General features: G+C 43.6%; 1 protein-coding gene across 29 annotated transcripts in view; it reads right to left on the bottom strand.

The window, feature by feature from the left end:
* CTNND2 (catenin delta 2) overlaps window positions 1–23,048 on the bottom strand; it is a 3,139,673-nt gene that overhangs the window by 195,394 nt on the left and 2,921,231 nt on the right. For all 29 annotated transcript variants that reach the window (XM_069219651.1, XM_069219660.1, XM_069219653.1 and 26 more), the window contains one exon: window positions 12,456–12,582. In XM_069219651.1, the coding sequence (XP_069075752.1) occupies window positions 12,456–12,582 (127 nt within the window). The remainder of the gene's footprint in view (window positions 1–12,455; window positions 12,583–23,048) is intronic.

Raw genomic sequence — 23,048 nt, 5'->3', positions numbered from 1 at the left:
GTATAACTCCCAAACAGTGAGACAAAGGGGAAATAGATGTTGGCAGAGTGGGCCATCTCTGACTTGATCGGTGGGATTGGGCAGAGCTGTCGCCTGCCACACTTGCACATCACAAAAACTGTGCCTGAGCACACTCACAGAGAGTTTTACATCTGTCTTTTGTGCCCCCAACAAGCTGAGGCCAGGGCAGGGACGCAGGAAATTACAGACACCACTGTAGGTGGCACCTAGTATAAACAGTGGACACTCAGACCCAACTCTTCAGTACACTTCTGGACCTTTGGACGACTTGGAAGTAGGACTGATTGCTGCTCTGCTGCAAGAAGGACTGCCCTGCTACTCTGCTGCCCTGCTACCTTAGTGACAAGGACTGGACCTGAATCTTGAACACAGGACCAGCAGAATGGCACCCAAGACTAGTTGGCTGACCTTCTCATCATAGCTTCAGGGACAGAAAAGGCTCCAATCACCTTCAAGCCGCATCTGGTCACTGCCTGCTCTGAGTCCTGCTCCCTAAGTGGTGCTTCACCAGTCCGGGACCCTTGGAAATGGGCCTAAAGGTCCCCTGCCAGTCAAAGTGATGTAAAGCCTCACCACACAAATTCCAAGCATCAGAATCAATGCCGAACTATGCAGAGCCCCACAAAGCCTCGCCATACAGCTACTAGCTTCACTGGGACCAATACAGAACAATGCAAAGCTGCGACAACTTCATCGCACAGCTCAGCATAACCAAAGGATGCACTCTGCAAAATTCTATGTTTTATGTTTTTTTTTATCTATGCAACTATTACTTCTGTAGAACTACCCTGGCCCCATTTCATGGTAGTAGGTGTGTTTTGCCAATTAATAATGTCAAAACCCATTAAGAAGCAATAACAGTATTCAATAGGCTGCCTTATAGCACAGGGGTCAGTTATGAAAACTGGATAATGAACACATTATTTTGACCATGCTGAATGGCTTAGAAAATACAGGAAATCTGACGGCAGTTCTGCAGACCCATGACTCAGCCAAATAAACATAACTTGACATAACTTGAACATAACTTCAAAATTACAGCTTAAATGTGATTTGAATGGAACCCCTCAAATATGTTATTAGATGGACAGTTTGATGCCTTCTGATGCTGACTGACCAGCTTTAGAAACCAAATTAAGATGTAACTTTGTGAGTGGAGGCCTTCATATATAATCACACTAGCCAATGGCCCTGCTGAAAAGTCATCTGGCAGCTCAATTTCAAAGGGTGAGCACACATTACCTGAGGAAAGTGGGGAAGGTAAGACCAGGATTCTTTGGCTGCTTATTTGTGGCTGACAAGATATTCTAAAACATATGGCCCCTCATGAGAAGAACCCTCACTGTCCACTGTGTCTCTAGTGCCCTACAGGCCATCCAAGATAGTGTGAGCAGAACATTTTGGAATACATTTGGAGAGGACTGGGCTGAACTGGTTTCTACGGATAAAACTCAAAGAGTAAGGAGAGCATCTTAGCCATAGGAATGTGCCTAGCATCTTGGCTTAAGCCACAAATATCTATGGGAGTATATTGTTGCCACAAGGTACAGAGACTACTTCATAGTTTAGTAAAATTAGGAGTAGGATAAGCAGATACATATCTGAGATTGCTTTAGGCTCATCTACCAGTGGCCACCAATACCCCTTTGAAATCCCTCTCTTGGATAATTGGTACGTCAGGATCAACCAGGATCGAAATAGTACAAGGCACTGTGACTAGATAAAGAGTACTTTCCATTACTAAATAGAGTAACAATGGAAGAGTTTGTCTATCCTCTTTTCTTTGAGGGCTTGATTTCAGATTCGGGGGGGGGGCAGTTTCCTGACCTTGTCCACAGATATATTTAGACCTACATGTGTTGGGATGACTTCCTGGTGGAGAACCTCACTTTGGGAAGTGAGGTGCTAAAAAGCTGCAAAGGTCCCGGAATACAAGTTGGTGCTGAATGTATAAACCCTTGCTGAAAAGGACTGGGTTCAGTAGAACTAGTCCTAAAGAACTGCACAAGAATTGGATCTTGTTTTTAAAAACTCCCTTGCATATTGAAATCTGCAAACCACCATCTTTATCTGTATCTAACTGGTTACTAATTTGAAAAGTCTTGATGGGGAACAACATCAAGATGTGGTTTTAGAAAGGCTTTGATAGGTCACAGTTTTCCAAATGTCCCTACGTTGGCCATTTTGAAAAAGTTTTAGCCAGGAATTTGGCTTCTCCAAGCTGGAGTTATGCAAATGATTGTTGAATTTGAACTGAATTCATTTTAGGATTTGTCTGTGCAGCATCAACTAATGATTTAACAGAATGGAAATACAGCCATTTTGAAGCTTTTCCATGAGATGCTTCAACTTATTTCAGCTAGGGGTTTTATGTATAAGTGTGAGGGTAACTCCCACAAGTAATCTGTCTCTGATGGATAACGTTAAAGGGATGGTATATTACTCAAAAGTGGTGTTGGGCTTTTATTAGGAGGCTCTCTAAACAGGTATACAACCAACTAATGTGCTAGAAAAGATTGCAAGGCTCGTATTTTACAGCTCTGAAATGTCATCTTGGAAACGTAATTACTTGACATAGAAGAGGTGTTCATTTGGAAAAACTGTCTACCACTGTGCAAAGGGATAAAGAATTCAGTATTAATATCAGAGGTAGGCATAATAAGTACTTAATATAAATACTACGTAAGCCTCTTCTCTTGCCTGCATAAAACTAAAATAGCAGATGGGGAACGGTAAGAATATCATAAAAAATTATTTGATGATGAAACACCTGGCCTTTTGGTTACAACTACAGCTGGAATTCTAAACCAGCTGGAACTTAGAGAGAAACGTTGGTACTTGCAAGAGGATAACCAATGTTGGAAGACAAATACAACTATTGAAAAAGAATCTTGTAGGGAGGCTTCACTCATGTATTGAGAGATTAGAAAGTTATATCCATCTAGCATGAATAGCTATTAGATGGATGGCCCAGAAGAATCTATTAAATATACGGTCATGAGAAGTTAAGCACTGGATGCTGATGATGAGGATGACTTGCTAGAATTTATCAAAGTTTGGTGAAGTACCCCTACCAGGAGAGGGTACAAAACCCATTGCTTTTGCAAATGGTGCCAACCTCAGCATTTTCTGTTCTTCTATACCTCTCATACCAGGGAATGTGCACATTTATTACTACCAATATTTAGAAACACTCAGACATGTAAGTACATTTTATATGACAGATTGAGCACATTTTTAGGATAGTATATGCTTTGAAAAAATGTTCATTTACTGTTTTAAATTATATCGAAATATTTGATTTCTTTAAAAAACGAATTTAAAAAAGATGCTAGAATAAAATTTTAGATTGTCTGATATCATAATGTGTTGATGTTTTTGTAGCCACTTTGTTTGTATGTATCAGACTTAAAGAAAGAAGAAGTAAAAACGTGACTACGGTGAATTAAGGTATCAAGGTTGCCCAATGCAAGAATGAAATTAACTAGTGTATAACCATGACTGTAACTAGGTCATCTATAATTCAAGGCCTGATAATTTCCAAGAAGTATACTGTCGAATTCAGAGGACTTTTCTTCATGTATGCATGCTTCACATAATTGTCTTGACCTTATTTTTTTGTTTTCAGTGGTGACTTAATCATTGACGTTTAGCAGCACATGCGCGAGGCCTTTTTTCACACGCAAAAATATAAATTACAAATGCTTTAATTCATTCTCTAGGACCACATATTTTGCATAAAGCAAAGCTTCTTTCACACCCTTTAATCTTTAATATTTATCTCTATTATTTTTTTTATTTAAATACAATCGGTCTAAAAAAAAGAAATTGGGCCATTTAAAATTAGTAAAAATAACAATCTTGCATAAATATTTAAAATCCATTAGAAACACAATAACCCATCGTATTCCATAGTAACAATCGTGCAGAATACTAGTAAAATCTAGTAATCAACTAACATAAAAAATATTTCAATAAAATCCTTATAACTGTAGACAAAATCTAACTAAAAATACAGCAATTTAACAGATTTGACATAAAAAATATCTCTATAAGCTTGTACGATCTCAGTTTACTCCAACAATGGGCCACAGGTTCTTACTAAAATACAAATAAGATGTTGCATATAAATTAACACGTTTCACAATAATAGCAAGGTGGGTAGCAAATTTTTAAAAATAAGAGGAGGTATGAAAAAATATATATCTAGTTGGAATCTCCCTCTATAAACAGAGGCTCATCCAGCTCTAGGAGCCCTTCGCAGGAGTGAGCCTGCGGCGGATACACCAAGCCGCCGATAACAATTTAGCAACTGAGGTGACTACCAGTGTGGATGTGTCATGTTTGCATATTCTAGTGGCATTAGCTCTGTCCAATAATGATAGGTTTTTGCAGAGTGAGATAATCCACTTTCCTCTAGGGCTCTTATATGAAGGGCAAAAGAACAGGATATGCTCTATTGTTTCTTTGTAGTAAGGGCAAGATATACATCTGTCAGTTGAAAGGTCGCTCGATGACCAGTGGGCCGTAAGGTTGTTGATAGGCAAGGAACCATATCTAAGCTGGAGATAAAGGGCACGAGCATAAGGTGGGATGGGGAGGTTCATGAAGATCTCAGAACAAGGTTCATGTTTTATTTGAAGGAATTCCATTGTTAACCTGCCCATCCCATTTTGGCGCAGTATGTCTTCATTGACTTTTTCCCAATATCTTCTTTTAACAAGTTGTCTCGCATTATTGGGAATCAGCTCCGGGCGGTCCCAGAAATGAGGGAGACCTATTTTAACCAAAGCAGATTTCATCTCCTGGAGCCATAGAATTTTAGTCGGGCCCTGGGGAATGGCTATAAGTTCTCTCACCGCCATCCTGAATGGTTCGAGTTCAGCAGTTTTCCATAGATGAATCCAATAGGAAAGTGGTCTCAAAGCCGCTATGGATTTGATGCTGTTTAGTCCTAAATCGAGCCTGAGAGGAGTCATTGGAGTGCCCACCCGTAACCGGGAGACCTGTCTAAGGAAGTTGTTTTCTTTTATTTGTAAGATATCCAATCTTCTATGCAATCCCCAAAGTTCTGCTCCATACAGAGCTGCTGCACGGATTTGGGCATTGTAGATCTCAGCAATTATGGTCAAAGGGGAACTGGAAGCCTTTCTTGACCTGCGCACTAGGGCCCCACCTCTTTGACTTAGGACAAGTGCCCCTTTATCAATAGCAGCCTCCCACTTTCCTGTGGTCAATAATCTGATTCCCAGGTAGTCAAACTCGTCCACTTTCTCCAGCGGGACTGAGTTCATTTCAATTCTGACACGTGGGCATTTTCTTAGCGTGCTATATATCATAAGTTTCATTTTTTTGGGCATTAACATCAAGCCCAAAATCCCTGCAAAAAGTGCAAAATTGGTTAACCAAATTTTGAATTCCCATGGGTGATTTAGCTAACAGAATTTTATCATCCGCATACAATAAACAGGGGATTTTATCCCGAGCCAATTTTGGCGAGTCGTTTATGCAATTCTCCAAGTAGCGGATACAGTTATTGATGTAGAGCAAAAAAAGAGTAGGAGCCAAAACACACCCCTGCCGGACTCCTCTATTAATGGGTACGGGATCTGTCAGCTCGCCCTCCTTGCCACATCTAATTTGTGCATAAGTATTGTCATGGAGTCGGGTGATGAGGTTCAAGAGACCTGAGGGAACCCCCATATTAGAGAGTGTTAACCATAACTTGTTCCTGGGGATCAGATCAAATGCAGCTCTCAGGTCTATGAAAACCACATACAGATTCCCACCCCCAGGTCCACATTCTTCCATTTAATTGCCAGGAATCTCAAAAGTTGGTCAATAGTGCTCACGGCGGGTCTAAACCCTGCTTGTAAATTAGATAAGGCATTAGAATACGAGATCCATTCATCGAGGTGGCACAAGAGATGTTTAGCATAAATCTTTTGAAAATTATCCAGGAGACTGATTGGTCGATAATTAGCTGGATTATTGGGGCTGCCTTTTTTAAAGATGGGGACTATCTCAGCCCCTTTCCATGAAGGAGGGATGGGGCTCCTCCTGCAATTGCATTGCAGATTCGATTAAAATAGGGAGCCCATACATCAGGTCTTGTCTTATATAAGTCGTCCGGAATCTTGTCAGGACCTGGAGCCTTTCCCCAATTTAATGAATCTATTGAGGCACTTGTTTTAGCTAAAGTAAATGTAATCGGGGTAGCATCTTGAGTTATTGGAACTTCAGAGGTCCTAGGAGGTTCCTCGAGTGGTCCTGCGTACAATTGACTAAAATGCTCAACCCAAGCTGCAGGAAGAATTGATGTGCCAGGTACAGAGGCGGAGTCTCCAAATTTTTCAGCTATTAATTTCCAAAATCTGGAGGTGTCATTTGATTTGGCGATCTCCAGAATGGCAACCCATCTATCCTCTTCCCAGTTTCTACGTGCCTTGGCACATTCGTTCTTGTAATCTTTTCTAGCCGTTCTTATAGATTCAACCTGGCCTGTTTTTAAAGCTTTCAGTAGTGTGAGCTGTGCTTCCCTGCATAGATTATTGAACCACCATTACTAGTAATCTCTTTTGTAAAAAGGTATTTTAAAGAATCAAACAGTTTACTATGGGCTTTTAAAAGCCTATTACCATCGCCGTCTTCTTTGTATTGAAGCATGCACTCCATTTGATCGACTAACAGATTATATATTGATGAGAGATGATCGGGGGATGTGATGACAGATTCCCATTTTAAATTACATCTATTATTTGATAACACTAGCTGTTGGGTGTAAGCCTTAGAGTGGGGTGTCTCAAGTAAAGGGAATAAACCTCTGGTCGATAAAATCAGTGGGTCATGGTCACTCTCTTCATGCTCTTGTATTCTCACATCAGACATGTGGCCCCACAGTCGGATGTCAAGAAGTATATAATCAATCTGGCTTCTGGACCCTCCTCGTTTGAAAGTGGGATGCAGGTTTATGTCAGAGCAGGAGCGACCATTGCAGGCTCGAAGGCCGTATGCTATTGTAATATCTGCCACTAAACGTGCTGTTTTATTCAATCTCTGCTTTTGTTAGAGACTAACTGTGGAATCCCCCAATAGGCATCCTCTTCTTGATATATCTCTTGGACCAGGGAGTTGGGCTCAAAAGTAACATTAAAGTCCCCTCCAATCAGAATAAAGTGAGATAAATTGTTTTTAAGGAGGCTGTCCATTGAGGATAGGCCATCATAGTCTACGGGACTGCCCTCACTCCTGATGTAAACATTGATTATTAGTAAAGATCTCTCCTCGGAGATCGTTAACAGTAAGGCCTGTAAATCAGGGCAGCCTGTGTCTATTGCTACAACTTTACATCTAAGAGAACTACTTAACCATATAAGTAGCCCTCCAGAGGGTCTCCCAGAGGGCGACTTTCGTGCTGGAACCCAGTAGCTTCTGAAACCTGATCTATGTTTGGGACCCATCGCCCAGGTTTCCTGAAATAGACATAATAGGTGTTCATCAATGAACTGACCCCATTCCGGGTTTTGCAATTTACTTTCCAGCCCTGCTATATTCCAACTGAGGACCTTGACAAGATCATTTGGCTTGATGTGTCTAGCTTCCTTTGAGGGATGTTTCATACTAGGAACAGTACAGCGGGGAGCCATACTATTCCCCGCTGACATATAGTTGCCTGCATCAGTGTTGACCTGTGTAATGTGCACTTCGCAGAGTGCTGGACCCAGCGGATTCATATCTGGTAAGGTATCTAAACTACGGAGCCCAAATTCACTGGGGGTGGCTGTAGGAAGTGGGGCCCCCTCCTTGTTGGCTAAATGGAAAATGTTTTCAGAAGTTCCCCGAATATCAGAGTCCATTTGGGACAATGGGATTGCTAAAGTTGAAACAATAAGAGCAGAGTGGTTAATGTGCTCAGGGACGTAAGTGTTGGGAACCTCTCCCATGATCCGTCACATAGTCAATCTATCTCCGAAAGCGACACTGAAGGGTGTCTAGAACCAAGGTCAGGGCTAGACCGTGTCTGAGTGTCATAGGGGGCTTTGCAAAACAGTGATGGTTGCCTATTCATGGATGGCCGTGCGGGCGGATAGAATGCTTGTAATCTACACAGGGAGACCCTACCCACTAAGGGATATGGTCTATCTGCATTTAGCACAAGCTGCCGTACAAGAAGAGGGGCATTGAAATTGATGACAATGCAATCCCCTGTACCGATCTTTCCTAGAGAACCCACCCACCCAACCCTTCTTACAATCAGTATCGAGGATGTCATAGAAATGCAAACCCCGCATTTGCGTGTAGCCAGTGGATGACCTTGTTTTTAAGCTCAGTGAAGGATTCCAAGGATTTAGTTTTGAGTACAGGCACATTAGAGATTACCAAAACGTATGGGCCTGAATCCGGGGGGAGTTGCAGTACTCTTGTTCCAGTTGGACCTATATTCTGGGTCCTCATCAAGGAGCCAGAGGGAACATGATCACAAAAAGAGTTGGAGGTGCCAGTAATAGGCACTGAGTTTAACGGGGAGGATATCCTTTCTGTAAGAGGGACGGGGGCCAACAATGGGGGAATAGTTAGAGTATTTAGTGCTCTGGGGGAATTAGTTATGTCTTGATTTGTGGAAGGACAATAACTCTTGCTCGTTTGGGCAGGTCGTCTATTGACACTAACCTGCTCATGAGTAGAATGAGAATAGGACAAATGGGGTTGGATATCTATAGTTGAGGGGAGTGCTGGCTTCTGAGTCTTAATAAAAGCTTCTAATTTCTCCTCTATTGTTTGAAGGCGGGTTACAATTGGGAGAAGCAACTTAGAGATCTCTTCACTTAAGAGAACCCTAATAGGCTTGATTGACCGTTGGTTATCAATAGAGAGCGAGGGAGATGGATCCATATCCTTGATAGGGGGCTGGGTCGAGTTGGGGGGGCTCAGAGTCCTAGTACGTTATTTATAATGGCAGGTTCCCTACGTTTCCTTTTACCCTTGGGATTGGGAATGATGAAGGTTGGAGGCTCTCTCTTGGAAGGGCTTCTGGTTAGCGAAATTTGCAATACAGGAGTTATGGCATCATTTGGCATTTCACCCTGAAACTCCTGGAGGTTACCGGCAGGGGAAAAAGGGAAGGTGATCGGTCTAGGCTGGGGTCCTATATGCAGGGGGGGCTGTGAAGCAGGGTCATTATTAACTAAAGTAATGGCTGGAGAAGATGGAACAGCTAGAGAGCGCTGCACCAGATCTATTTCTTTCTCTAAAGCCCTGACAGCCCTTTGTTAATAAACGTCTAGGGTTTTATTAAGACCAGGCTTCTCCCCAGCCCCCCCCACGTCGTCTACCCATCTTTCTTGCTGGAAACTAGGTGCCTTGACTTTTGGAATGTAGACAGGCCCCTCTTACTGCTATTCGGGATCCCGCACCGTGAAATAGCTTGTAAAACTACACAGCCCCTGCTGCGAACAGCAAGGAAACAGAGGTACCCCCAAAAGCACAAAAAAAAGGGGGGATGGCCCAGCCCGGCCTCTAACGGTCGCTGACGGGCGCAGGACGGGCCTGCCCTTGGCCCGGGCTTTGCCCGGGCGCGTCCTGCGGCAGCGGGCGCGCAAAGAGTTTTGAAGGGGCTGTCCCCGCCCCAAATCACCAGAAACCAATAAGAGAAGGGGCTTGGCTCCTGCCCCGGCCTCGCAAGGAGTTTGGAAGTTCTTGAAAGCGCGCAGAGTTTTGAAGGGGCTGTCCCCGCCCCAAATCACCAGAAACCAATAAGCGAGGGGGCTTGGCTCCTGCCCCAGCCTCGCAAGGAGTTTGGAAGTTCTTGAAAGCGAGACCCGCGGCAGCGGGCGCGCAAAGAGTTTTGAAGGGGCTGTCCCTGCCCCAAATCACCAGAAACCAATAAGCGAGGGGGCTTGGCTCCTGCCCCGGCCTCGCAAGGAGTTTGGAAGTTCTTGAAAGCGCGATCCTATTAAAATAGAATGGAATGGAAAGCACACTCATCCCTCCTCATAATGTATCCCCCAAAATAATCCAGTTGATCTGCACACTTCAACTGTTTTCTAGGCATCCCTGCATCAACCTGGAAACGTCTAAGGGCCTCATTTATAGTTTTTCTGACAGAGTACCCTGTCACAAACATGGCAAAGTATTCTCCCTGATAGGCTGATGGCCTGCTCACTCTGTTTAGAGTCGAAGAGCCCTCAAGTTTCTGCTGGTGGTGCATGCTCGTTTCCCTAACAAAAATGTTACACTGATAGCACAACAGACTCAGGGATGTTGGTATGAGCACATCAGACCATCATGCAGACAGTCCTATGCACTTTTGTTCTTTTATGGGCCACAAGGGAATGCCAAAACAGAGAAAAGAAAATGAAAAGAAAACAATGACCCCCCCTCACCCTGTAAGTACTCTTACGGTATCAGGATTATTAGTATTTTGTTGTAATGCTTTGTGAACTTGTTTTTGTAAAGTAAAAAAGTTTGCTGTGGCTGATGAGCAATCTTGTTCTGCCTTCAGAAAAGCCGCCATGGCAAACACACATTAGTTCTCACAACAGACAAAGTGTTCCGTTAAAGACGATTGAGCAAGCTGATGTGTAACACACCCGACAACCAATACCCAAGACGCCTGGAATATCCAAAGGTTTAACAATCTTCAAAGGCTTCAAAAGTGCATGTCTAGCTGAAGGAATTGCACATCAGCAATATTTCAACACAGCTCCTATCATTAAAGCTGTGAAGGCTGAAAGCACACCAATATGTCTTACTTTAGTAATCTGTCTCAGACCTCTTTTACATCAGTTCTAATATCATACTGACTAGGATATAGGCAACTGTGTCAGTCCTTTAAATTTAACAAAGCATTTTAGTAACTCCTCTAGTGCTGAAGACAGATATTCGTCCTTTCCCATGGAAATCTTGTTTGTCTGTTTCCTTTAATTAACGCACGCGGCTGTATGATTCTATCTTGCTATGTCCCCATTCTTTCTGGACTAATGCTTTAATGCATTTGCCTTTAGGGCTCTACTTAGAATGTGCTTTGAGGAGGTTTCGCTTCTGATGGTTTTGGGTGCGCACATCCAGATGTCTATTTGGTTTCTTTTTGTATATTCGTCACAAAAGACATTTCTACACAGAACAGTGACGTTTGAAAGCTTGACACTCTTGTAGAGTCAGGCCGGGACACGTGATAATTAGAACTCCTCTAGTTGTGCTGTGTGTCTATCGTTTGTTTTATCCCAATGCTGCTGCTCAAGGACCTGAGGGATAAGGGATCACTGACAGAATATCAGAAACAAAATTGGTGTGTGGACCGAATATCGTGTAAAAAATATCAAGGACCGAAATACTGAGAAGGTAAGGTAAGAAGGTATCAATATTTTATGCTCCATTTAGGGCAACCAACATCATACGTATGTATTAATTTAATGGTAATTTTATTTGATAGATTCTAGTTGGTTGGGCTGCTGTTGCACGAAGACACTTTATTAAGCGATTGGGGTTCTTTTTTTCTCTTTGTGATATATGTATTGTATTGCTCATCAAGCATCTAATATAAAACATCTTAAGAAAAGAGAATGTATGTGCAAATAGGTAAGTATAGATTTACTATTCTTAACTCCACATCTACGTAACTTGATAATACATACTTTGTTAAGGTACATATATCTGGAGTTAGATATAGTGAAACTTTGCTTACCTATAGAAACTTACCTTCATGATATTTGTGTCCTCTATTTTCTTGACACGATATTTTGTCACACAATATTTTTTCTGATATTTTGTACAAACACCAATGGACTCATCACCCTCAGAAAGCAAAAAAAAAATCTATCTAATGTGTCTTTTCCTGAACTAATATGACTAAACTAAACTATGTGACAAACTGACCTCATTGATGTTTACAATTTCTATGCAAGTCTTACAGAAATTCTTTGCTGCTGTGCTATCATTCAGTACCATAACATAACATCCTACAAGGTATCCGAACAGGTTTTCCTACTGGTGGGTTAATAGTAATGCTGAATAAATAAATATGCACTGTTTTTGTAGGACTAACAAGACTTGTTGGTGAACAGTTAGGTATTTGCATCCTCAGGGAAGAGGAAGGCATTACATATGTTTGTTAAATGTTTAAGGCTCGCATGGGTGGCTGTTTGCCAGACATGACCAACCTGATGCACATGGCACTCACTGTGACAAGGTGTAACAAACATTACTGAGAAGTAATAAGAACGTGTGCTTCTTAGTTAGAAAGCAAGAACATGGAAAGACCAGAGACAAATCTTGGCGCAGACATATGAATCTATACCTTATGGCTGTGTCAAGTATGTAGCAAGGCCGTCTAAATCCCCTATCAGCAGTAAGTGTATATAACTACGTCAGAAGCAAGCATAGAACATTAACAGTGTCACTTTTCCATTTTTTTAGCACCATGACTGGTATATTACCTGATCGATTATTCGGTGACATTCGCACTGGAGAGATGGAGGGCGTCCGTGATGAAGAGTACGGTCTTTGCCGATCCCTCTCTATTGTTGAAGATGAAGCTACAAATTGATACTGTGACCATCCATCCTGCAACAATAATAACCTCAATATTAGCATAAATGCGCAGGAAACGAAACAAAATCCTTCTAGCAGTTATCACTTAACAACTGATTGTAATTTCGTTCTACAATCTTACTCTGAGGGATGTAATGGAAAATTCACAGCACTGACAAAATTTAAGTACAGCGTGGACATAAACTCTGACCTGCTTTAGCACGTGTTTACTTTTCTGTTTTCATGACTTTTTTTCTGGTTGAGGAGCTCTTCATTCAGTTGTAGTGTAAGTGCATAATAACTAAATTTTTATAGACCATTAACCCCTTAGCTGCTGGGCCTTTCCCCCCCCAGTGCTGAGCCCTTTTTTGGCTATTTGGGGTAGTTCGCGCTTAGGGCTTCATAACTTTTTGTCCACATAAGCTAACCACGCCAAATTTGCGTCCTTTTTTTCCAACATCCTAGGGATTCTAATGGTACCCAGAGTTGGTGGTTTCCCCTGGAGGAGACCAAGAAAATAGCCAAAATACAGTGAAAATGTTGTTTTTTCCCAAAAAATGGGAAAAAAGGGCTGCCGAAGAAGGCTTGTGGTTTTTTCCCTGAAAATGCCATCAACCAAGGGTTTCTGGTGCTGAAATCACTATCTTCCCACCTTTCAGGAACGGGCAGACTTGAATCAGAAAACCGAATTTTTCAACACAAATTTGGCATTTTACTGGGACATACCCCATTTCTACTATATTTGGTGCTTTCAGCCTCCTTCCAGTTAGTGACAGGAATGGGTGTGAAACCAATGCTGGATCCCGGAATGCTAAACATTTCTGAAAACTAGACAAAATTCTGAATTCAGCAAGGGGTCATTTGTGTAGATCCTACAAGGTTTTCCTACAGAAAATAACAGCTGAAATAAAAAAATATTGAAATTGAGCTGAAAACAACAGCCATTTTTCTTTATGTTTTACTCTGTAACTTTTTCCTGCGATGTCAGATTTCTGAAAGCAATATACCGTTTTGTCTGCTGGACTCTTCTGGTTGCGGGGATATAAAGGGCTTGTAGGTTCATCAAGAACCCTAGGTACCCAGAGCCAATAAATAAGCTGCACCCTGCAGTTGGTTTTCATTCTATACTGGGTATACAGCAATTCATTTGCTGAAATATGAAGAGTGAAAAAGAGGTATCAAGAAAACCTTTGCATTTCCAAAATGGGATCAAGATAAGGTTTTGAGGAGCAGTGGTTATTTGCACATCGCTGAATTCCGAGGTGCCCATACTAGCATGTGAATTGCAGGGCATTTCTCAAATAGACGTCTTTTTTACACACTCTCTTATATTTGGAAGGAAAAAATGTAGAGAAAGATAAGGGGCAATAACACTTGTTTTCCTATTCTGTGTTCCCCCAAGTCTCCCGATAAAAATGATACCTCACTTGTGTGGGTAGGCCTAGTGCCCGCGACAGGAAATGCCCCAAAACACAACATGGACACATCCTATTTTTTTTATAGAAAACACAGCTGTTTTTTCCAAAGTGCCTACCTGTAGATTTTGGCCTCTAGCTCAGCCGGCACATAGGGAAACCTACCAAACCTGTGCATTTCTGAAAACTAGAGACCTAGGGGAATCCAAGGAGGGGTGACTTGCGGGGCTCGGACCAGGTTCTGTTACCCAGAATCCTTTGCAAACCTCAAAAAGTGGCTAAAAAAACAAGTTTTCCTCACATTTCGGTGACAGAAAGTTCTGGAATCTGAGAGGAGCCACAAATTTCCTTCCACCCGGCGTTCCCCCAAGTCTCCCGATAAAAATGATACCTCACTTGTGTGGGTAGGCCTAGCGCCCGCGACAGGAAACGCCCCAAAGCGCAACGTGGACACATCAAAATTTTTGGAAGAAAACAGAGGTGTTTTTGGAGAAGTGCCTACCTGTAGATTTTGGCCTCTAGCTCAGCCGGCACCTAGGGAAACCTACCAAACCTGTGCATTTCTGAAAACTAGAGACCTAGGGCAATCCAAGGAGGGGTGACTCGCGGGGCTCGGACCAGGTTCTGTTACCCAGAATCCTTTGCAAACCTCAAAAAGTGGCTAAAAAAACAAGTTTTCCTCAGATTTCGGTGACAGAAAGTTCTGGAATCTGAGAGGAGCCACAAATTTCCTTCCACCCGGCGTTCCCCCAAGTCTCCCGATAAAAATGATACCTCACTTGTGTGGGTAGGCCTAGCGCCCGCGACAGGAAACGCCCCAAAGCGCAATGTGGACACATCAAAATTTTTGGAAGAAAACAGAGGTGTTTTTTGAGAAGTGCCTACCTGTAGATTTTGGCCTCTAGCTCAGCCGGCACCTAGGGAAACCTACCAAACCTGTGCATTTCTGAAAACTAGAGACCTAGGGCAATCCAAGGAGGGGTGACTCGCGGGGCTCGGACCAGGTTCTGTTACCCAGAATCCTTTGCAAACCTCAAAAAGTGGCTAAAAAAACAAGTTTTCTTCAGATTTCGGTGACAGAAAGTTCTGGAATCTGAGAGGAGCCACAAATTTCCTTCCACCCGGCGTTCCCCCAAGTCTCCCGATAAAAATGATACCTCACTTGTGTGGGTAGGCCTAGCGCCCGCGACAGGAAACGCCCCAAAGCGCAACGTGGACACATCCAAATTTTTGGAAGAAAACAGAGGTGTTTTTTGAGAAGTGCCTACCTGTAGATTTTGGCCTCTAGCTCAGCCGGCACCTAGGGAAACCTACCAAACCTGTGCATTTCTGAAAACTAGAGACCTAGGGCAATACAAGGAGGGGTGACTCGCGGGGCTCGGACCAGGTTCTGTTACCCAGAATCCTTTGCAAACCTCAAAAAGTGGCTAAAAAAACAAGTTTTCCTCAGATTTCGGTGACAGAAAGTTCTGGAATCTGAGAGGAGCCACAAATTTCCTTCCACCCGGCGTTCCCCCAAGTCTCCCGATAAAAATGATACCTCACTTGTGTGGGTAGGCCTAGCGCCCGCGACAGGAAACGCCCCAAAGCGCAACGTGGACACATCAAAATTTTTGGAAGAAAACAGAGGTGTTTTTTGAGAAGTGCCTACCTGTAGATTTTGGCCTCTAGCTCAGCCGGCACCTAGGGAAACCTACCAAACCTGTGCATTTCTGAAAACTAGAGACCTAGGGCAATACAAGGAGGGGTGACTCGCGGGGCTCGGACCAGGTTCTGTTACCCAGAATCCTTTGCAAACCTCAAAAAGTGGCTAAAAAAACAAGTTTTCCTCAGATTTCGGTGACAGAAAGTTCTGGAATCTGAGAGGAGCCACAAATTTCCTTCCACCCGGCGTTCCCCCAAGTCTCCCGATAAAAATGATACCTCACTTGTGTGGGTAGGCCTAGCGCCCGCGACAGGAAACGCCCCAAAGCACAACGTGGACACATCAAAATTTTTGGAAGAAAACAGAGGTGTTTTTTGAGAAGTGCCTACCTGTAGATTTTGGCCTCTAGCTCAGCCGGCACCTAGGGAAACCTACCAAACCTGTGCATTTCTGAAAACTAGAGACCTAGGGCAATACAAGGAGGGGTGACTCGCGGGGCTCGGACCAGGTTCTGTTACCCACAATCCTTTGCAAACCTCAAAAAGTGGCTAAAAAAACAAGTTTTCCTCACATTTCGGTGACAGAAAGTTCTGGAATCTGAGAGGAGCCACAAATTTCCTTCCACCCGGCGTTCCCCTAAGTCTCCCGATAAAAATGATACCTCACTTGTGTGGGTAGGCCTAGCGCCCGCGACAGGAAATGCCCCAAAACAGAACGTGGACACATCACATTTTTTCATAGAAAACAGTGCCTACCTGTGGATTTTGGCCTCTAGCTCAGCCGGCACCTGGGGAAACCTAGCAAACCAGCACATTTTTGTAAACTAGAAACCCAGGGGAATCCAAGATGAGGTGACTTGTGGGGCTCGGACCAGGTTCTGTTACCCAGAATCCTTTGCAAACCTCAAAATGTGGCTAAAATACCACGTTTTCCACACATTTCGGTGACAGAAAGTTCTGGAATCTGAGGGGAGCCACAAATTTCCTTCCACCCAGCGTTCCCCCAAGTCTCCCGATAAATATGATACCTCACTTGTGTGGTTAGGCCTGGTGCCTGCGACAGGAATAGATCACACAACGGTCAATGTTGGTCCTTACGTGAGGCAGCTGTTGACCCTGGGGTGATCCATTCCTGACACAGGCACTAGGTGTAGGCACTCAAGTGGGGTAGTGTTTTTATCAGGACAGGTGAGGAGTCACTGGGTGGTAGGAATGTTGTGGATCCCAGCATATTCCTGTAGTTTGTGTGACAGAAATGCGAGAAAAATAGAGTTTTTTCTCAACATTTCAGCTTTGCAGGGTATTCTGGGTAAGAAAACTTTGGGGAATCCACACAAGTCACACCTCTGTGGACTCCCCCGAATGTCTAGTTTCCAGAAATGTTTGGGTTTAGTGTGTTTCTCTATATGGCCGCCGAATCCAGGACCAAAAACACAGGTGCCTGCCTTACAAAACCAGTTTGTTTTGCCATAGACAATTTTGATGTCTCCACAATATGATTTGGGTGGTGGAATTTGGGGCTGAACTAAATTGGTGAGCTCCCAAGAGAGCACTCTCTCTCTGCTTGCCGCCGCATTCACCTGCTCTCTGGGTTGGCCTAACCCACTATTACCCAGTTGCACGAACAGCTTGCGAAGGGACAGCAGGACTGTCCTCATCACCTCCCTCATAATGTACTGGAAGAGGAGTTTTCGAATGGGACTCCTCTGACTGAAAAATCACTCCCAGAGTCTGCGCCATTGTCCTATCCCTCAGATGCTGCCTCAGTATCTGATGTCTCAGTCTCTGATCCTATGTCAGAGCGGTCCTCTATAACCCGAGTGCAGGCAGCAGTCATCCATCAAGATGCCATCTCTGCTATTGGCTAAACTGTTGCTCTAAAACACTAGCCTACGTAGACAGTCACAAAATCGATGGTGTGTGTGAGATACGTGCAACAGTAGAGGCCACCTTACCTGCGCTTCTTCCCTCAATCAGCACGTACTTTCAAGACACTCAAAAAACACCTTGTCACATACCATTCGTCACAGTCTTTAGCACCTCCTGCGCCCAGTCCAACAATCATTATTGGTGCTCCCACTCCCTCCTCCTCGGATTCCCTCATTACCACCCAGCAAAAGTGCCCTTCATCTCTCCATAGACTTTACTAATGTACTCAGCTATTTACATAAAATACAGATGTGCTCTTTGCAGTAGGCATATAAACCTTCTGCGCTTCTTTATGGCACTAAAACTGCCACTAGACAAGTCGGACCCTTTTCCCCCCAGGGAAACCACACACATATTGACAAAAGTGATGTATATATGACAGCCAACCACCTGAAACTCAACTCAAGCAAAACCGAAATAATCCTCTTTGGCCCTCACCAAAAAAACCTGGGACCCCCCATGGTGGCCCACCACGCTAGGCCCTGCACCCACCCCCGCCAACTACGCACGCAACCTCAGCATCATCCTAGACTCCTCCCTCTCTATGACCCAACAAATCAACGCTCTTACCTCCTCATGCTTCAACAAACTCCGTATACTGAAAAACATTAAAATGGATCCCCACAGAGACCAGAAAAACTGTCACTCACGCACTCATCAGCAGCAGGCTTGATTACAGAAACGCCCTCTACGCCGGCACCACTCTAAAACTCAAGTGCAAACTACACGCATCCAGAACTCAGCAGCACGACTCATCCTCGACCTCCACCGACACGAACACATCTCTCCACACCTCAAATCCCTCCACTGGCTCCCCATTGACAAAAGGATCACCTTCAAGATCCTCATCCTCACACACAAATCACTCCACAACACAGGCCCTGCCTACCTCAACGAGAGTCACCTTCCACACCCCCACACGAAACGTCCGTTCAGCTGACCTCTCTCTCGCCTCTGACCCCCGCATCAAACACACCACCACCGGGGCAGATCCTTCTCCTCCATTGCACCCAAAACATGGAACGCACTCACAACCCACATTCGCAAGACCCAAAACCTACTTCTTTTCAGGAAGGGCCTCAAAACCTGGCTTTTTGAACAGTGAACCTCCTAGCCCCTTTCCCTCCCCCCCGTCCCCCCCCCCCAGCGCCTTGAGACCCTCACAGGTGAGTAGCGCGCTTTATAAATCTCTTTGATACAGATCTACCTATATATATATATATAAATATATATCTACATAGATATATCTATAGATATATCCATGTACCTAGATATATCTATCTACATAGATATATATATATAGATATATACATATATTTTTTTTTAGTTGTTGTATGGTTTCCTTGGGGGCCAAAATGGCCCCCAGGGAAACCCTACAACATCTAAAAAAAAAATTGCCCCCACAGGGGGTCACCCTGCCCACGGGCGACCCCCTGTCATTTCATTTTTTTTTTTTGAAAAAAAAAAAAAAATCCCCTGGGGGGGGGGGGGGGGGGGGGGGCGCGATCGCGCCCCCCCCCCCTCCCCAGGGGGCACCTACCTTTTTTTTTTTTTAGGAAAATTATCAGGGGGGGGGGGCGGCCCGTTTTCCGGGGGGGGGCTGCCCCCCAAAAGTGAAATCCCTGGTGTCTAGTGGGGTTTCCTGGCCACCGATCGCAGCTGTGCTGCGATCGGGGGCCAGGAAACCGTTTCAGAAGGCCTCGTAAGAAAGGGGAGAGTCTCCCCTTTCTTACGAGGCCTTTTCAAAATGTTTCCTGACCCCCCCGATCGCAGCTGTGCTGCGATCGGGGGAGCCAGGAAACCTGAAAGTGTTTCCTGGCCCCCGATCGCAGCACAGCTGCGATCGGGGGCCAGGAAACACTTTCAGGAAGGCCTCGTAAGAAAGGGGAGTGTCTCCCCTTTCTTACGAGGCCTTCCTGAAAGTGTTTCCTGGCCCCCGATCGCAGCTGTGCTGCGATCGGGGGCCAGGAAACACTTTCAGGAAGGCCTCGTAAGAAAGGGGAGACTCTCCCCTTTCTTACGAGGCCTTCCCGAACGTGAAAAAGGCCGTTTTCCCCATGAAAGCAGGAAGCGGCCGCAAGGCTGCTTCCTGCTTTCATGGGGAAAACACCTTTGCAACGTCAGCGCGCCTCGCGGCGCGCTGACGTCACAAAGGGGCGGGTGGGGGGCGGGGGGAGACACGGTAGCTTCCGTGTCTCCCGGGGGGGGAAAAAAAATTAAAAAAAAATCCTCGGGTGCGACGCACCCGAGGATTTATTAATGCCCTTCCTGGTGTCGGCCACTGGTCGTGACCCGCACCAGGGAGGGTGTGTGGGCGTCGGCCAGTGGCCGACGCCCGCATTTAAGAGGAAAAAGGAAACAGACCGTCTTGCAGAGGAATAAGTGCCATATAGTAAATAGCCAGGTGCTGTAATGTTTTACTTAAGTATAGTCAAATTAATTTTCACCAGTTTCCCCCCATGTTCTATTGCAGGTCTCTGACAGGGCTAACCCATTTCCTGTTCTGGATATCAATATCGGAATGCAGATTACGTTTACCTTCAGTGGAATTTTGCTTGTTGACAGATTTTGAAATTCCTTTTTTGCCATTACATTGACATAAACGACTGATGTCCGAGTCAACACTGAAAATGGGTTTACTAAACCATTTGTGAAGGTCTGGCATATTTTATCATTTAGTTTGGTACATCTCGGCTTGGGAACATAACTATAATTAAGATACAAACATGAGTGAGACTTTTATTAAGCCACGTTAAGTAAAACAAATAGCTAATTTCCGGTGGATATCTCCACCCCATTAGTAATTAAAAAAGCTAGTAACAGACATGTACAGAGTGAGAAATAGTTAGATCTAGGTTCAGAAGCGCAGTAAGAGTTGTAGGGAATCAATACAGATTCCCCCAATACAGTTTATTGGGTTCTCAAATTAAAAAAAGATGTAAGGAAATCTAATCCACAAGTCACAATGTTTAATGCTAAAATATGTAGGCAGTTTGCAGTTAGGACTATTAAAGACATTCACACTGTGGGGACTCTGGATATCTGATTCATTTTGATTCATCATATATTCTGTGAACTAGTGCTGAAATCAGATCTTATCAAATACATCACAATTAGATTTTTTGTGAGAGTGACAAGTGGATCTAGCCTCATTGTCTATATTTGCAACCAGATTATTATTTAGACATCACAAGCTTTGGTTCACAAATACTCATTTTAATGGCTGGTTCCTTTTTAAAATCGCAAAGCGAATGAGGTGAAATGCAGCAGGCACTCCCACAGAGCATTAATGTAATTATTTATATAATCCCTAAATGTACAATTGAGAAACTGAGACTAGGGTGTCAAAATTTTTGTCCAAACACACACAGTGATTCTTATATCTAAGTTAGGACTTGAAGTCACAGTTTCCTGGAAGAAAACCGTCACCACCACTCAACATCCTGTAACTTCAAATCTAAAAATTAAAATCACAGTTAAAAATATACCCTAAGAAACAGAAAATGATATTGACCTCCACAGCTTTGGGTGGAATAATGTTAGAGTATCCATAACCCAGAAAAATGGTGTAACGGTCACTGCTGGTTGAAGTGTCTGCAACCTGATGTAGGCTTGTGTTTCCAAGTGTCTGGAAAGCAGTGAGGGTTTGGAACTGTTAATAACCCAGGGGCAGGGAATGCATTATAAGAAGACATTCATTTACGTTATTCACGGCAACGAGCAATTACTGTTTACAAATACAATAAACATGGTAAAACTGCCAGTAGAAGGTACTTTACTGGAACCCAGCTGTGAATCATAGGATACGTGGGGCTTTATAACCAGTGTTTAGTTGTCCCAGCATCCAACATTGATCTAACCACGTTCTCCTTGTGAAGTCTTTGGAGCTGCTGGTATCTTTTGATGCACTGAAGCTGTAACATGGAAAACGAACATCCAGGCGCAAATGGCGCCTTTCTTACCGCAACAGATAAAACAAGCAGGCGAGATGAAAGGAACAGGTCTGCTACGTATCCTCAACATTTCTCTGTGACACAGCATTGGACCGTCCATATGGAAGCATTATACGGATTCTGAAGACATACACTTAATTTATAACAGTATAACACTCTAATCTTGAATCATTTCTGAAATGACACTGAGTGAATAAGTGAAACAGGCTTGTGTGGCTCTTCCTAGGAAGCTCTCTGATTCTTCCAGCACCTTGGGGAACTAATTCAAAACATCAAGGGTTGCAGAGTGAGTTTGCCTTTCCCAGATGTTTTGGGACTCTTGAGCTCATCCCTTGCCAGCGTAATTTATAGAAAATAAGAAATAATTGTGCATTTTACAGCATAACCTTCAAATAAATTGGCTAAAAAGCCTTTGGCTGAACAAATATTGTCAGACAAGCCTCATCTTCCCCAGCGCTTTGGCTGCTCCCTCCCAAGAAAACAAGGTAAACGTCAATTTATCAGCCCAAATTCCAAAAAGATTTAGATTAAAAGCAAAAGGTTTTACAGCAGGGCTTCAGTTTGGCATGTGCCTTTATCATTTTTACAGAGTAATACAGTATTTCGTGTCAATGCTTTCTCCAGCTTTCGTCGGTTTTCCACAGTGCCCCATCCAAGCAGATGTGCAGTCATATATAGTGAACGAGAATATATTTGCAGATGGCAGGATGGAACAAATAACTACTGCACTCTATCAACAGGCAGAATTCTATCCCCAGATTAGATGGATCTCAAAGGCTCGGAAAAGAAAGCTACTGCTCAGGCTACAGAAACTTAACAGGTTGGGCAGCAGACATATCCTTAAGGATACATTTATTCCGACGGCTTTGGTTCACACAACTGTACTGGTGATGATTTCATAAAAATATTTTTCAACATAGACGATGTAGTGCCCCCATGTGGATCTTGAAATAACAATCACTGCAGTAAGAACGTCATATCCTAACGAAACTGCACCAGTAATACATGTTCCCAATGTATTGTGATTAATCACTTAAGTATCAGTTCTAAATAAGTTGTGGAAATGCAACAACGTTGGCCCAAAAGCATCACCTTCACATTTCATGAAAGCAACACACATTTCCTGCAAATTTCTTATTTAGGGTACATACAATAAATGTTTCTTTTTTAAATGATTACTTGGCTTTCAAAACCAGGGTTTTTTATTAATTCATTGTTCTGGTGCCTTAAAGCCAGGTTGATAGTTTCCAAGCACGTGAACTGCTCCCCTACAAGGACAGACTCTCCCTAGCGTCCGTTTCACAGTCACAGCCAAGAATGCCCATCATAGTCTAGTGGCAATCACCAAATGACAGGCAATTCCACCTTTTCCCAGGATCTAATTGGAAGCAATGTTCCCAGATATGTCTATGGTATTCACACTTACGTCTGGATTTGACACAATAGTACAGGGAATATTAATGGCAACATGCCTTGTGGCAAGGCTTCATAATGCCTAGAAAGCCCTAAACATGCCAAGGAGGACATCACAATGACAGAGGCACCATAAAGAGCTGAA

This window comes from Pleurodeles waltl, chromosome 2_2 (genome assembly GCF_031143425.1).
Source record: "Pleurodeles waltl isolate 20211129_DDA chromosome 2_2, aPleWal1.hap1.20221129, whole genome shotgun sequence".
In the NCBI taxonomy this organism is placed as follows: domain Eukaryota; kingdom Metazoa; phylum Chordata; class Amphibia; order Caudata; family Salamandridae; genus Pleurodeles; species Pleurodeles waltl.
The sequence above is the reverse complement of the archived record's forward strand: the minus strand, read 5'-3'. Positions and strand labels throughout refer to the sequence as shown.